Genomic DNA, 15383 nt, shown 5'->3' with positions numbered 1-15383 from the left:
TGTGAGTCTCTTTCTATTGACAATTTTTTTCTCCTTTTTATGGGTTGATAATCTGGTGCCTTTGCACGTTTTGTAATTTTTAAATTTTATGCCTGAGCTTTTGCCTAAAGCTGATAATTTTTTAAAAAGAGGAAAGCTTTACTCTGTTCGACAGCTAGGATGAAGGGTTTATCAGTTTAAAGCACTTAGAAACAGAGCAAGTTTGGGGTAGGTTGTGGCTTTAAACTCTCCAGGAGTCCAGTGAGGTATCTCTTCACTTTTCAGCTCAGCCCCCGAGTCTCTTGGCCACCAAGAATAGCTTATAAAATTTACATTGCTTGAGGCTTGGTTCAACTTTCAGAAATTTCGGTTTACCAACTGTTTCAAGTGCTCCAGTGGTTGGGTTCACAACTCTCCATCCAGGGAGGCCTGGTACCAACTGCTGCTGGACTTCTGAACTGGGACATGTTAAAACTATGAGACGAAAATTTTAAGACCGTGAGACCATAAGAGTTGGAAATCACGACACTTTGAAACTGTGTGATTTTAAGATGTTGATATATTTTGCTTTCTGGTCCCACCCCTCAGTCTCCACTTATTCTGTCAGAGAATTTCTAGGGTTAGTAGAGAGGATTATCGTCACATTCGAGGCTCCTCCAGATTCCACCCTGGTGTTCCAGCCCTGAGGTCTCTGAAGCCCGGCTCCTCCTGGTCTGAGCAGAGACGGTCCTTCTCTGCCAGCTCGTCACCCGTCCTCCCTGAAGCCTCAGTGACTCGCCCCAGGGATGAACGCGTCTTCTGCTCTTTGCTCACTTAGGAAGGCACTGCCACTCCACCGTTAAGTTCTTTTAGCTCTTTGTGTATCCACAGCTCTTGGACGGCTTTAAAGGAAGGTGTAATTGTTTGGTTCATATCAGAATTTCTTGCTGTTTTGGCAAGAGTAAAGGTCTTTCATACACTTCTACATCCTAGATGGAAATAGGACTCACCTGTTCATCAGCTCTGTTTTGCCAGTTTCCTTTGTGGTTTTCTGTTAGGAGTACCTTTACAAATTTCCAAATAGAAGGGTGTCTTTTAAAAACCTGATTTCTAGCTTTATTGCTTTGTGGTCTTAAGAAATCAGTTCTTTGGTATTTGTTAACATGTTATCGCTAATGGTCAATTCTGGTCAAATTTGGTAAATGTATATGAATGCTTAAGAATGTATGATCTTTAATATTCTCTAATTGTATACATCCTTGAGATAATGTATATCTTCTAATGGTAAAACTTGGCTAGAATTTTATCAAATTTGGTTAAGTCTGGAGAAGGTTCCATCTGTGCTTGGGAAATACATGTATTCTAAAATTGCTGGGCTCGGCACGCCGCGCATGCCCGTTAGCAGAGAGACATATCGTGTTCAGATGTTTATCTTCAGTAATATGTGGCCTGCTTTTCCTCTTTGCTTTGGAGGGAGGCGAAATCTCCCACTTGTAATTCCCTCAGTTTATGCTTCAAGCACTTTCAGGCTGTGTTGTTAGGAGTTTACGGATTGTTACACCTTCCTGGTTGTCAGCAGTATTATTATTGAATGGTCCCCTTTAGCCCTATCAATGCATTTGCCTTTTACTATATTTAGTTTGTTATGAATATCGCTACATCCATTATCCTTGGTTAGAATTCTGCTGGCCTACCATTTTCAACCTGTTATTATATATGTTGTACTTTTATTTCCATGTTTTTATCTTGCTTATTCCCTTCTCCTTTTCTGATTTCCATTTGATTTCATTTTTTAAGTTCTAATCCCTTGCCCCTGCTTTCCCCCCTTGCAGAAACATTCTGTTTTACATCTTTCTGATTACTTTTCTTTAAACTTCTCCAAGCATTTTTTGGACACAAACCGTGATGAAACAAAGTTACAAATAAGTCAGCCAGTGATTTTAAGCCTGTCTGGTTTCTACAGAGGGATGGGAAAATAGTGGTCATCGAACTCTCAGGTTAACATAGAAACATCTTAACATTAATATGATTAATAATGATCTCCGAGCCACATGCTTCGATGACACTTGGTAAATGAATAAAAAGTGCATTGAAGGAAAAAGAATATTAGAAGAAAGAAGACAAAACATTAGCTCAGAAAAGCTTTTCAAGACACGCCTTTGAAAGGGAGCAAGTGTTTTTAGATCCAACTTAAAGCAGCTTGGTTGTGTGTGCTGCTTTTATCTCCTGACAGGCAAATTTCTCTGCTTCTTCCCTATCAATAAACACCCTTTACATGTGCAAAAGGTACATAATCATGAAGGAAATACCCTCTAGGCAGACTACTGCGAACCAAGAATTAAATCGAGGATATCCATGGTCATTTCTCTACCACACTCAGTTAAAAGACATTCAAAGAGCTTAATAGGGCTTCCCTGGTGGCGCAGTGGTTGAGAGTCCGCCTGCTGATGCAGGGGACACGGGTTCGTGCCCCAGTCCGGGAAGATCCCACATGCCGCAGAGCGGCTGGGCCCACGAGCCATGGCTGCTGAGCCTGCGCGTCCGGAGCCTGTGCTCCGCAACGGAAGAGGCCACAACAATGAGAGGCCCACGTACTGAAAAAAAAAAAAAAAAAAAAAAAAAAAGAGCTTAATAAATCAAAGTAGCCCAGTGGGAGTTTTTCAAAGAGCCCTAATTCAATATGAATGGAGCAGTAAAAGGTGATGATTAATAAAGGTCTTACTTTTTAAGATCTAGCCATGAATCTCTGCAGCAGTTCACTGCAACATACCTGCAACGTGGCAGTCATTAGTTTTAACACTGCCTCAGAAGCAACCTACAATAAAAGTATCCTCCAAATAACTAAACACATAAGAGATTCACTCATCAGGGTCTGTCTGTGCTACTGGAACTGCTCCCGTACGTCCTGAGATGACTACTCAGGAGGGGGACTCAGTCCCTTCGTACATAGACTGCAGCGAGGGTCCCCTGGGGCACCAGACAGAAGCCTGCGGACAGTGGGCTCCATGCTCACTGGCAGGTTGAGAAGCCCTGTTTCTGGGACATATGCCTTATTCCACCAATTATTTGGAACCAGGAAAAGGTGGAGCCAGAAGCCGAAGGGAGTAAGCTGAGCCAGTGCCCAAAGGACCAATGGAACAGAGGAAAATGGGACGGTTTCCCCAGTCATGTGTTTAAATGCTCCCGAAAAAGTGGCTGAGACTACAATTTATTTTTATTTTTTAATAATACCCTGCTTTCTTTCAGAAAGAAAACAACAAATGCTCACTTGAAGGATGTCCGCTTAACCCCTGGATTAGTCAGAAATGCACAGAAGCATATCCTCCTTCTTTGCTTCCTTCACCAGTATATTCCCCTGGATCTAAAACCCCTACGGCTCAGATTAGGTATTTTCCAGCTACCAGATTAAAACCCTGCCTGTCTCTCCTCCCTAGTCAAAAGTGAGCGGGCGGGCCTCACACGGGCTCCATCCCCGAGGAGGTACTCACACGGGCCTCCCGCTGCAGGTGCTGCAGGGCCCTCTTGGCTGGGATGAGGAAGTCCAGGAGGCAGCGCAGCCCGTCCCCACCGTAGAGCTTCTCGGCCACGCTGAACAGCTGCCAGAGCACCGTGGCTGCCGTGGCCTCAAAAGGTGGGTAGAGGGCAGAGAGTGTGTTCTGTATGTAGGTGTCGAGGGATTCCAGATCCTGAGTTGGAAGAGAGGTTTGCGAAATTTAATACATCTAATAAGACAGGTGCACTGGACACCTTCACAGGCTAGCACTGAGGTGTCCACTGTGAAGGCACCTGTTGTATGTCCGGGGATGTGAGTTATCTTTGTGAAACACAGGAGGTATGGGCGAATCCCCAGCACAGAGAAGAGTTCCTGTCGGGGAGGATTGGTTGGTCCTCACGTTGTCACAGAGCAGAAGCATCTGAGGAAGTGCCCATGTCTGTGACAGGTACACCTGACACCTGTGCCCACGAGGGGAGCCCTATCTAATGCCTGTGAGTGACGGCTGTCATTGTTATCACAGGAGGCACCACCAAGTTTGGTCTGATGTAAGTTCCATCCCATCAAATTCTGAAACATGCACCTTAAATGATGCTTTTTAGGATCTTCCGTGGAGCGTGGGGAATTTCTCAGGGGCTTCCCCCTTCCCCAGCACTCCTGGCTCTGCATAGGGAATGGGGGGCCCTTGTGGGGAGGACAGAGCTGGTCCATATGCCGTTTTATACTCAGAAAAGAAGTTCATCCTAGGAAATACATTTCACTTGTACTGATGATTTTTTTTAATTTAAATAGAAACCATTAGGGCATCCTGCATCATAATCCCAGAATTGTGCTCATTCAGTCAGTCCAAAAACAGCTATCGTTGGTATCTGATTTCCCCTTTAACTTTTGGTGCAACATGCTTTTATATAAAGACAGAGAGCTTTTAGTTTAAAAAATACTTAATTCTATTTTTAGATGTAACATTTCCTGAGGAATGCCATAAGGTTTATTTGTTTGGAGAGGAAATGCAAGGCCACAAATAACAGTTAAAAGCCAAAGAGTTTAAAATTGCATAATTGATTTTTAAAGGAACAATGATTACTGTCTGAGACTCCTCTGAATGGCTAATCATAGATACGTTCCCAAGGAAACTGAAGATAAAGCAGTGCATCCTCTGAGTCTGCAGTAAATGAGGACTCGAAGAGAAACCATCTGTGCTGCCCGAGAGCCAAGAGCCGGGAGCCGGCAGCCAGGAGCCGGGATCCGAGAGCCGGGAGGCGGGAGCCAGGAGCCGGGAGCCGTGTGCTGCAGGGTCGGTTCAGAGGCTGGAAGCCCTCCACCTCCCCGTCAGCCTGGTGAGGCCCCCAGGCCCGCACAGGCCTTCCTGCCACGTCCTGTCCCCCGCCAGACAGGGCCACTCCCTTGTCAGTAGGAATTCTCTAAATACTGATTCTTCCCCAAAGTGCCACGTGCTCTGGCTTCCAAGAACTCAAATCACACCTGAGCCACAAACAAACGTCAATCCAGGGACTGAACAGAGCTGGTCTGGAGTGGGGGCAGGCCTCAGCCTCCCCGGAAGTGACTAGAGATACAAACCGGCTGGAAGGAGGTGGGGTGCGGCCCGGAGCGCAGTCTCTAAGGACCTACTTTGAATTGAAATGCAAACTTCAGGCCCTCCCTGGGAGAGACGCCGCTCAGATGCCCAAGCCCTGGCTGAGGCGAGGGCGTGTAAATGTCAACTCTGGTCTATATCAGCTGCGGCACAGCACAGAGTCCCCGAGATTTCTGCACTTCTGGTTTCTCCATTGGTAAAATGGAAAGGTTACTATGAATCTACTCCACCGATTATTCCACAAGGTAACAACATATTTCATCTTGAAAGGACTTCAGAGCTTTTCATTTTTTAGTACAAAATGCAAACTGACAATGAAATGTTGGCTTTTAAGGCATTTTGGCTGAATTTAGCTCTTAGTTCATTTAGTCCTTTGAAGGTGTTCGATAAAAAGTGTGCAGAACTGCCATCAACCGCCATCAGTCCAGACTGGTGTCCTCGCGATGAAATAAGAGTTCAGCTGGAAGTAAGAGTTTTGTTCATTCTAAACCGGAAAAGGTCACGTCAACTCAGAAAAATCTCCCGTAGTCTTCATTACAGCAAACCGAACTTTTCTACCCCGGGTCCTCCGTGGAGATCCAGTCCCAGCAGAGCGTGCGCGAGCTTCGGGGCCTGCAGACGAGTTTGGGCTGCTCGGCCAATGGACACCGTTTGCCTCTGCAGCCATATTTACGGTTCTTTCAGAGAAAAATTGATAGGAGCCATTCTTTCCTGCTTAATTTATCCGGAAAACCCTTTGTCAGGAAAGAAAAGTGCTCTTGAAATTTGTCAGCTCAATCAGACGTGTGGCTCCTCACGTATAAAGATAGAAACTCATTTTCATCCCTCCAAGGTTTTGTTGTCCTTTTTTGTTCACGTCACTGTTAAACTGAGCCAAAACAAAACACCTTCAAAAGCAAGTTCCCTCTTGCCTGAGTCCAGCTGCTTTGCGGGCGTCTGTCTGCCTGGCATCCTGTCTTCAGCCAGCACACCTGGCCTCCCTATGCCTTTTGCATGTTTCCAACAGAGAAAAAACTAATTCTAGACGACACCCAATGGACGACTGAAATTAATTTTTCTAAATTGTAGATCTGACAGCCGATTTCACCTAAATCACCAATTACATGGTTTTTTTTTTCTTTGCTTGCTTTTCTTTTTACACTTTTGGATTACATTCCTACATAAATAAAGAGGCAGCAGGTACAGAGACGGTAAGTGGGAGTGTGATATTGCATGTTTGCACTACTGGGTTTAAAATGTTACCTAACATCTTTCCAAAGCATCCTCTGAGTGGGGACCCCTGACCACAGCTGTGACACAGCAGCTGCGAGGAAAGTTGGGAACTAGTCTGACTGGGAACCCTTCCAGAAACCCTGGAAGAGTGCCCCTCAGGCTGGCACTGCTCCTTGCCTGATGGCGCCCTGAAGGTAGCTGCTACCAGATCCTAACTTGATATTAACCACTGAGGTAAGAAGCCCACAACCTCTGGGCTTTTACACATGGCTCCTGTGCTTTCTTAAAGGACCTCATGATTTAGCCTTAACCTTTAGTTTTGGCGGGACAGATGAAGACTGCTGACACTGGGCTGAGGTTGTTGGGAATTGGGGCTGGGCCTGGGCTGGAGCACATGTGTTTTTTCCAGAAAGAAGGTGGGGTGAAAGCTTCAAGTCTGCAGACATTCTATCACGGAAAGCGCTACAGGGAAACCTCACGAGGCCATACTGGAGTGCAGGAACGTAGAGGTAAGTGGCAGCATGTTCAAGCAAAATTTAAGGTATTTTAAGGGAAATGCAAACTCTATATGCATGATTAGAAGAATCAAAACAGATATTCTAATAAGAAACCTGTACTGTGTGTACTGCAATGCTAAACGGTGCTTTTCATGCACCCTCCCTGCCACCGAACTGCCCCAAGAAAGTGACCACAAAGCATAATGGTCCCAGGCACAGACAGGCAGGGCATGTGTGGCTCCTGCCATGTGAATGGGCCCTGGGTTTCCTGAGAAAGGGACCTGAGAGGGACAGAGAAGGACTTGTCACACAAAACTGGGAGGGATGTTGACTCTGAAGATGAAGCTAACCCTGGAGCCCCAAACCACGCTCTGAAAGGGCCTGGCAGGCGCTTACAACTCCTGGAATTACACAACAGAGGGAGCCCTGGGGGCAAACACAGTAGAGAGGGGGTGGTGCTGGTGCAAACAAGAAGCTCCCAGTGGCGCCCGGGCGCAGAGTGCGAGCAGCCTGACGGGCAGAGCCGGACAAGTGCCGGCTGGGGGCTCTGCTGGGGGCTGTGTAGGCAGCATGTCTGCACAGCCTGGCTCTCGGGCGCTCACTGGGAGTCACACACCTGGTCCAGGAGGGAGGTGGGCAAACACCTGTGCACGAGCGTTCCTCACCCACGGAGAAGAACGACCCCAGGAGGTGGAGATACCCCAAGCCACAGACCGGCAACCAGGGCAGGATTTCCCACACAGTTTGGGTTTCCACCTGTGGTCAAGGCGATAGCTCTCTTTCTCCTCAAAGTGTTCGAATTTGGACAATAAACGATATGGCTAGTCTGCTTATAACATGTGGGTTTCCTTGAGCCCATAAGGGGATAGCTCTCAGCTCAAGTACCAAATTTTAACTCTGAATTTTCAGTTTGATTGGTACTATAAATGGGTATACCACACTGAACAAAAGGATGAAGTGAGTGAGTGTGGAGGTGAGTGTGGAGGTGAGGGAGGAGGTGAGCGTGGAGGTGAGGGAGAGTGGAGGTGAGGGTGGTGGTGAGGGTGGAGGTGAGCGTGGAGGTGAGGGTGGAAGTGCGTGTGGAGGTGAGTGTGGAGGTGAGGGAGGGTGGAGGTGAGGGAGGGTAGAGGTGAGGGTGGCGGTGAGGGTGGAGGTGAGTGTGGAGGTGAGAGTGGAGGTGAGGGAGGGTGGAGGTGAGGGTGGCGCTGAGGGTGAAGGTGAGGGAGGGTGGCGGTGAGGGTGGAGGTGAGTATGGAGGTGAGGAAGGGTGGAGGTGAGAGTGGAGGTGAGGGAGGGTGGAGGTGAGTGTGGAGGTGAGGGAGGGTGGAGGTGAGCGTGGAGGTGAGCGTGGAGGTGAGTGTGGAGGTGAGGGGGGGAGGTGAGTGTGGAGGTGAGGGAGCATGGAGGTGAGCGTGGAGGTGAGAGTGGAGGTGAGGGAGGGTGGAGGTGAGTGTGGAGGTGAGGGAGAGTGGAAGTGAGGGAGGGTGGAGGTGAGTGTGGAGGTGAGGGAAGGGGAGGTGAGGGAGGGTGGAGGTGAGGGTGGTGGTGAGGGAGGGTGGAGGTGAGTGGAGGTGAGGGCAGGAGGTGAGTGTGGAGGTGAGGGAGGGTGGAGGTGAGCGTGGAGGTGAGGGTGGAAGTGAGTGTGGAGGTGAGTGTGGAGGTGAGGGAGGGTGGAGGTGAGCGTGGAGGTGAGGGTGGAAGTGAGTGTGGAGGTGAGTGTGGAGGTGAGGGAGGGTGGAGGTGAGGGTGGAGGTGAGTGTGGAGGTGAGGGTGGAGGTGAGGGAGCGTGGAGGTGAGCGTGGAGGTGAGAGTGGAGGTGAGGGAGGGTGGAGGTGAGTGTGGAGGTGAGGGAGAGTGGAGGTGAGGGAGGGTGGAGGTGAGTGTGGAGGTGAGGGAAGGGGAGGTGAGGGAGGGTGGAGGTGAGGGTGGTGGTGAGGGAGGGTGGAGGTGAGTGGAGGTGAGGGCAGGAGGTGAGTGTGGAGGTGAGGGAGGGTGGAGGTGAGCGTGGAGGTGAGGGTGGAAGTGAGTGTGGAGGTGAGTGTGGAGGTGAGGGAGGGTGGAGGTGATGGAGGGTAGAGGTGAGGGTGGAGGTGAGTGTGGAGGTGAGGGTGGAGGTGAGGGAGGGTGGAGGTGAGGGTGGCGCTGAGGGTGAAGGTGAGGGTGGAGGTGAGAGTGGAGGTGAGGGAGGGTGGAGGTGAGCGTGGAGGTGAGTGTGGAGGTGAGGGAGGGTGGAGGTGAGCGTGGAGGTGAGAGTGGAGGTGAGGGAGGGTGGAGGTGAGTGGAGGTGAGGGCGGGAGGTGAGTGTGGAGGTGAGGGAGGGTGGAGGTGAGCGTGGAGGTGAGTGTGGAGGTGAGAGTGGAGGTGAGGGAGGGTAGAGGTGAGTGTGGAGGTGAGGGAGGGTGGAGGTGAGCGTGGAGGTGAGTGTGGAGGTGAGGGAGGGTGGAGGTGAGTGTGGAGGTGAGGGAGGGTGGAGGTGGGGGAGGGTGGGGGTGAGTGTGGAGGCGAGGGTGGTGGTGAGTGTGGAGGTGAGGGTGGAGGTGAGGGAGGGTGGATGTGAGGGTGGAGGTGAGGGTGGAGGTGAGGGAGGGTGGAGGTGAGCGTGGAGGTGAGTGTGGAGGTGAATGTGGAGGTGAGGGAGGGTGGAGATGAGTGTGGAGGTGAGGGAGGGTGGAGGTGAGGGAGGGTGGAGGTGAGGGTGGAGGTGAGGGTGGAGGTGAGAGTGGAGGTGAGGGAGGGTGGAGGTGAGTGTGGAGGTGAGGGAGGGTGGAGGTGAGTGTGGAGGTGAGGGAGGGTGGAGGTGAGGGTGGAGGTGAGGGTGGAGGTGAGGGTGGAGATGAGTGTGGAGGTGAGGGTGGAGGTGAGTGTGGATGTGAGGGAGGGTGGAGGTGAGGGTGGAGGTGAGGGAGGGTGGAGGTGAGGGTGGAGGTGAGGGAGGGTGGAGGTGAGGGAGGGTGGAGGTGAGTGTGGAGGTGAGGGAGGGTGGAGGTGAGTGTGGAGGGTGGATATGAGGGTGGAGGTGGGGGAGGGTGGAGGTGAGGGTGGAGGTGAGGGTGGAGGTGAGGGAGGGTGGAGGTGAGGGTGGAGATGAGGGAGGGTGGAGGTGAGTGTGGAGGTGAGGGAGGGTGGAGGTGAGAGTGGAGGTGAGTGAGGGTGGAGGTGAGTGTGGATGTGAGGAAGGGTGGGGGTGAGCGTGGAGGTGAGCGTGGAGGTGAGTGTGGAGGTGAGGGAGGGTGGAGGTGAGGGAGAGTGGGCATGAGTGTGGAGGCGAGGGAGAGTGGAGGTGAGGGTGGAGGTGAAGGAGGGTGGAGGTGAGGGAGGGTGGGGGTGGGCATGGAGGTGACGGAGGGTGGAGGTGAGCGTGGAGGTGAGTGTGGAGGTGAGAGTGGAGGTGAGGAAGGGTGGAGGTGAGTGTGGAGGTGAGGGAGGGTGGAGGTGAGGGAGGGTGGAGATGAGTGTGGAGGTGAGGGTGGAGGTGAGGGAGGGTGGAGGTGAGCGTGGAGGTGAGGGAGGGTGGAGGTGAGCATGGCGGTGAGTGTGGAGGTGAGCGTGGAGGTGAGTGTGGAGGTGAGGGAGGGTGGAGGTGAGGATGGAGGTGAGGGAGGGTGGAAGTGAGTGTGGAGATGAGTGTGGAGGTGAGGGAGGGTGGAGGTGAGGGTGGAGGTGAGGGTGGAGGTGAGGGTGGAGGTGAGGGAGGGTGGAGGTGGGGGTGGAGGTGAGTGTGGAGGTGAGTGTGGAGATGAGTGTGGAGGTGAGTGTGGAGGTGAGGGTGGAGGTGAGGGTGGAGGTGAGTGTGGAGGTGAGGGTGGAGGTGAGGGAGGGTGCAGGTGGGGGTGGAGGTGAGTGAGGGTGGAGATGAGTGAGGAGTGATTTGTTTTGTTTTAGTTTCCAGTTATAATTCTGTTTTAAACCAATTCAGGATATGTTGAACCTCACTTTATGAAGACTGTGCTGGGTCCGCCCATGTATTCAATGGCTCAGGAATTTGATGAGACACTAGTTAATACTTGACCTCTGTGCCCTCAGAGGACAGCGCTTCAGCAACAGAAGGCCTGACCCGGGTTGCTGAATCCTCACAAGGACTGGCGGCAATTCTGCAAATAATGGCAGTAAATCCAGAGTGAGGTGGGAACGTAGCGCAGGGAACGTGTACTCGAGCAAGTCGCAGGGGTGTGAAAATAACACCCCTGCGTGCAAGGAAACCGGAGAAACAGTGTGTGAGGTTGGAACCCGCACCCGGGTCTCTGATCAGTGCTGTGCAGAAGCCCCTCTCCTCCCAGAGCAGGACCGCTGTTCTCCCCCCTCACTTGCTACATTTTACTGACCGTGTTTGAATTCAAGAGGCAAAACAAATGGGCCCTGAAATATGTCACTCTGTGAACTAAGACGGGGAAGGAAAAGGGAGAATGGAGATCAATGGAACCCTACTCATGCAGTGCTGGGCCTGGCAGGGATGAGGCACTTTGGCAGGAAGAGTGAGAGGTGTCAGTCTCCACCCAGCAGCTTGCTGTAAGTGTATGAGGTTGGGGGTTAACAGAAGACCCCTGATGCCGTCACAGAGCTGTGACACCCCGGTCTGTCCTAGACCAGCCGGAGCAGGGTCCAGAGAGGAAGTCGTGCCGCCACTCGGAATGGGAGGTGCAAGACTCAGGAGGCCTTTACCAGATTTGTTCCTAACAAGCACCCCTCCAGGACTGCAAAGGGAAAAGCCACGTGCAACAACGCCATCTGGGCAGCGCTCGAAGGCTGTGAGCACCTAGGAGATCTAAGCCAGCAGTGAAGAGGCTGCTGTCCTTGTATAATTCCTGTGCACAGAGGTAAGTGGGCCAGAGGCCAGTGGGTGCACAGGCTGCACAGAGCTCAGGCGTCCTGAGGATCTAGGGCCCAGGGAAGACCTAAGAGCGCCGCCCCTGTAAGGCGAGGGGCAGGAGACCGGGGTGGGGTTGGCCACTGCCAGCGCCCCATGCAGCCTGCCCGAGACCCCCAAACTCGTGGTGGTTGTGAACCATTTGGAGTGTGGTTGGAAGGCATCCGTTTCCTCTAGCTGGGAAGAGTGTGATGGATCTAGATGGGGCGACAGGAGGGACAAAATATTAACTGATGTGAGAACACGGAAGACAGAGCTTACGGGAATATTGAAATAAAATCTGTACTTTTTGGCAGCGTGAAATTGGCTAATGAAAGCATCTATGAGTGTTGGCATTTCAGGATTTGAGAGGTGGGCCCTCGTTTGCCCAAGCACCATTGAAGGGGCTGCCGAAGCCCACTGCAGGGTCCAGGTGCCTCTCTCCAACTGTCAGTCCAGCCCGGACCAGGTGCTCTGCTTCCTCTCCCCTTGTGGTTTGAGCAGAAATCCCACAGGAAGCACAGCGTCAGGGGACACTTCCTCCCAGGCCCGGTCCCGATGGGCCAACCCTGTGTTTCTGCTCTTTCCTCACTCCTTACCTGTGGTCTTTCTCATGACACACCGGTCACAGAGGCACCACTCTCCTGGATCACTAACTATTTTCCACTCAACACCAAAGTGCATTTACAGAGTGCGTGCTGTGTGCTAAGCACCCTGAAGGATACAAAGATCAATGTCCTGCGCTGACAGCCTAGTAGCGGGGGTGTCACAAAAAAGTGAAAACTACGGTACTGAGGCGGGTATTATCACAGGAGAGGACGCAAGCGCCTCCTGGACGCTTGATTGCACCCCAAAGACAGCATGATGGAAACGTGTGAACTCTGCTATGTGTCAGACACTGCTTAAGCATTTTATACGGACTAACCTCATCACAGTCCTTCCCCAAATGGCTTTTTACCCAGTAGCTACATTTTGAAGTCTTAAACTTCTGCAGATTTCCTAGTAATTTTATATTTTGGCCTTTGACACAAACTTGTTTCTTAAAGAGGATACTTCTTATTTCAAAACATACATTCTTAAGATGTATTCTTCTACAATATAATGAAATTTTAAAGCAGAGTTATAAAATTTGTTCCATATTCTCAACAAAATACTAGGAAACCATATCTAACAGCATATTACAAGGATTATTGACCATGACCAAGTGGGATTTATTCCAGGAATGCAAGGGTGGTTCAACAACCAGTCAATATAATACTCCACGTGAACAGAATGAAGAAAAAGCCCCTGTGATCATCTCTAATGATGCTGAACAAGCATTTGACAAACTCTAACACTTTCCTGATAAAAACACCCAGAAAACTAGGAATAGAAAGGCTCTTCCTCAACATGATAAAGGCACTTATCAGTGCCCACAGCTAATTTCATACTCAACAGTGAAAGACCAAAAGGCTTTCCTCTAACAACAGGAACTAGGCAAGGATGCCCACTTACTCCACTGCTATGCAACACTGCCCTGGAAGTTCTAGCCAGAGCAATTAGGCAAGAAAAAAATTAACGGCAAATTAATTTAGAGATGAAGAAGTAAAACTGTCTCTATTTGCAGATGACATGATCTTATATATAGAAAATCACAAAGAATCTACACATAAAGCTACTAGAGCTAATAAGTAGATTCAGCAAAGTTGCAGGGTATGAGATACAAAATCAACATGCAAAAATCAGTTGTGCTTCTCTACACCAGCAATGAAGAATCCAAAAAGGAAATTAAGAAAACAATTCCATTCTATAATAGCAGAATAAAATACTGAAGAATACATTTAACCCAAGAGATGAAAGACTTGTACACTGAAAACTCCAAAACATTACTGGGAGAAATTAAAGAAACCTAATTAAATGGAAAAACATTCCTGGTTCATGGATTGGAAGGCTTAACACTGTTAAGATGTCAATACCATTCAAAGTGATCTACAAATTCAATGCCACTTCTATCAAACCTTCAATTGCTTTTTTTCTAGAAATGGGAAAAAAATCTTCAAATTAATATGGAATTTCAAGGGGTCCTGAGTAGCTAAAGGAATCTTGAAAAAGAAGGACAAATTTGGAGGACTCACACTTCCTGCTTTCAAAACCTGCTACGAAGCTACAGTAATCAAAATAGTGTGGTTCTGGCATAAAGACAGACACATAGACCAGTGGGATAGAACTGAGGGTTCAGAAATAAACCCCTCAAACTACAGCCAACTGACTTTCAACCAGGGTTCCAAGACTATTCAATTGGGAAAAAATAAGTTCTTCAAAAAATGGTGATGGGGCTTCCCTGGTGGCACAGATGGTTGAGAGTCCGCCTGCTGATGCAGGGGACACGGGTTCATTCCCTGGTCTGGCAAAATCCCACATGCCGTGGAGCGGCTGGGCCCGTGAGCCATGGCCACTGAGCCTGCGCATCCAGAGCCTGTGCTCCGCAACGGGAGAGGCCACAACAGTGAGAGGCCCGCGTACCAGAAAAAAAAAAAAAAATGGTGATGGGAAAAGTGGATATCCATATACAAAATAATTAAATTGGACCCCTATCTCACACCACACACAAAAATCAACTAAAAATGAGTCAACGACCTAAATGTAAACACTGAAGCTACAAAATTCTTAGAAGAAAACATAGGGATAAATCTTCATGACCTTGTATGTGGCATGACCTTGTATGTTTTCTTAGATACGACACCACAAGCATGAACAACGAAAGAAAAAATATATGAATTAAATTTTATCCAAATTTAAAACTTTTGTGCATCAAAAGATACTATCAAGAAAGTAAAAGGATAGCCAACAGATGGGAGAAAATATTTGCAAATCATATATGTTAAGAGTCTAGTGTCCAGAGTATATAAAGAACTCTTAGAACTCAACAATAAAAAGACAAACAACTCAATTTAAAATGGGCAAAGAACTTGAATAGACATTTCTCCAAAGAAGATATGCAGATGGTCAACAAGCACATGAAAATAAGTTTAACATCAGTAGTCATTAGGGAAATGCAAACCAGAACTACAGTATCACTTCATACCCACGAGGGTGACTATAAAACTGGAAAATAAAAAGTCTTGGTGAAGCGGTGGAGAAACTGGAACCCTCATACATTGCTGGGAAAATGTAAAATGATTAGGCTGCTGTGAAAAAAAAATCTGGTGGTTCATCAAAAAGTTAAACACAGTTGGGGACTTCCCTGGTGGTCCAGTGGTTAGGACTCTGAGCTTCCACTGCAGGGGGCATGGGTTTGATCGTGGTTGGGGAACTAAGGTCCCACATGCCACGCGGCAAGGCCAAAAAAAAAAGTTAAACACAGAATTACCATATGACCCCGAAGGTATATACCCAATAAATGAAATAAATGAAAATATATGTACACACAAAAACTTGTAAAGACATAATCATAGCAGCATTATTCACAAAACCTAAAAGATGGAAACAGTCCAACGTCCATCAACAGATAAATGGATAAACCAAATTTATGGTCCATCCATACAATGGAATATTAATTTTGTTTAACTGTTAAAAAAATATTTATTTATTTTGGCCGCGCCAGGTCTTAATTGCCGCATGTGAACTCTTAGTTGCCGCGTCCATGTGGGATCTGGTTCCCGGACCAGGGATCAAATCTGGGCCCCCTGCATTGGGAGTGTGGAGTCTTACCCACTGTGCCACCTGGGAAGTCCCCTCCAATGGAGTATTATTCAGCCGTGAAAGGAATGAAGTTCTGATAATGCTACAACATGGCTGGAACTTGAG

General features: G+C 49.1%; 1 protein-coding gene across 1 annotated transcript in view; it reads right to left on the bottom strand.

Annotated features, from left to right (window-relative positions):
• Positions 1-15383, bottom strand: part of PLEKHG4B (pleckstrin homology and RhoGEF domain containing G4B) — a 58623-nt gene that overhangs the window by 38536 nt on the left and 4704 nt on the right. The window contains 1 exon segment of the mRNA XM_065875575.1: positions 3447-3644. Within this exon segment, the coding sequence (XP_065731647.1) occupies positions 3447-3644 (198 nt within the window).

This window comes from Phocoena phocoena, chromosome 3 (genome assembly GCF_963924675.1).
Source record: "Phocoena phocoena chromosome 3, mPhoPho1.1, whole genome shotgun sequence".
NCBI lineage: Eukaryota > Metazoa > Chordata > Mammalia > Artiodactyla > Phocoenidae > Phocoena > Phocoena phocoena.
The sequence above is the reverse complement of the archived record's forward strand: the minus strand, read 5'-3'. Positions and strand labels throughout refer to the sequence as shown.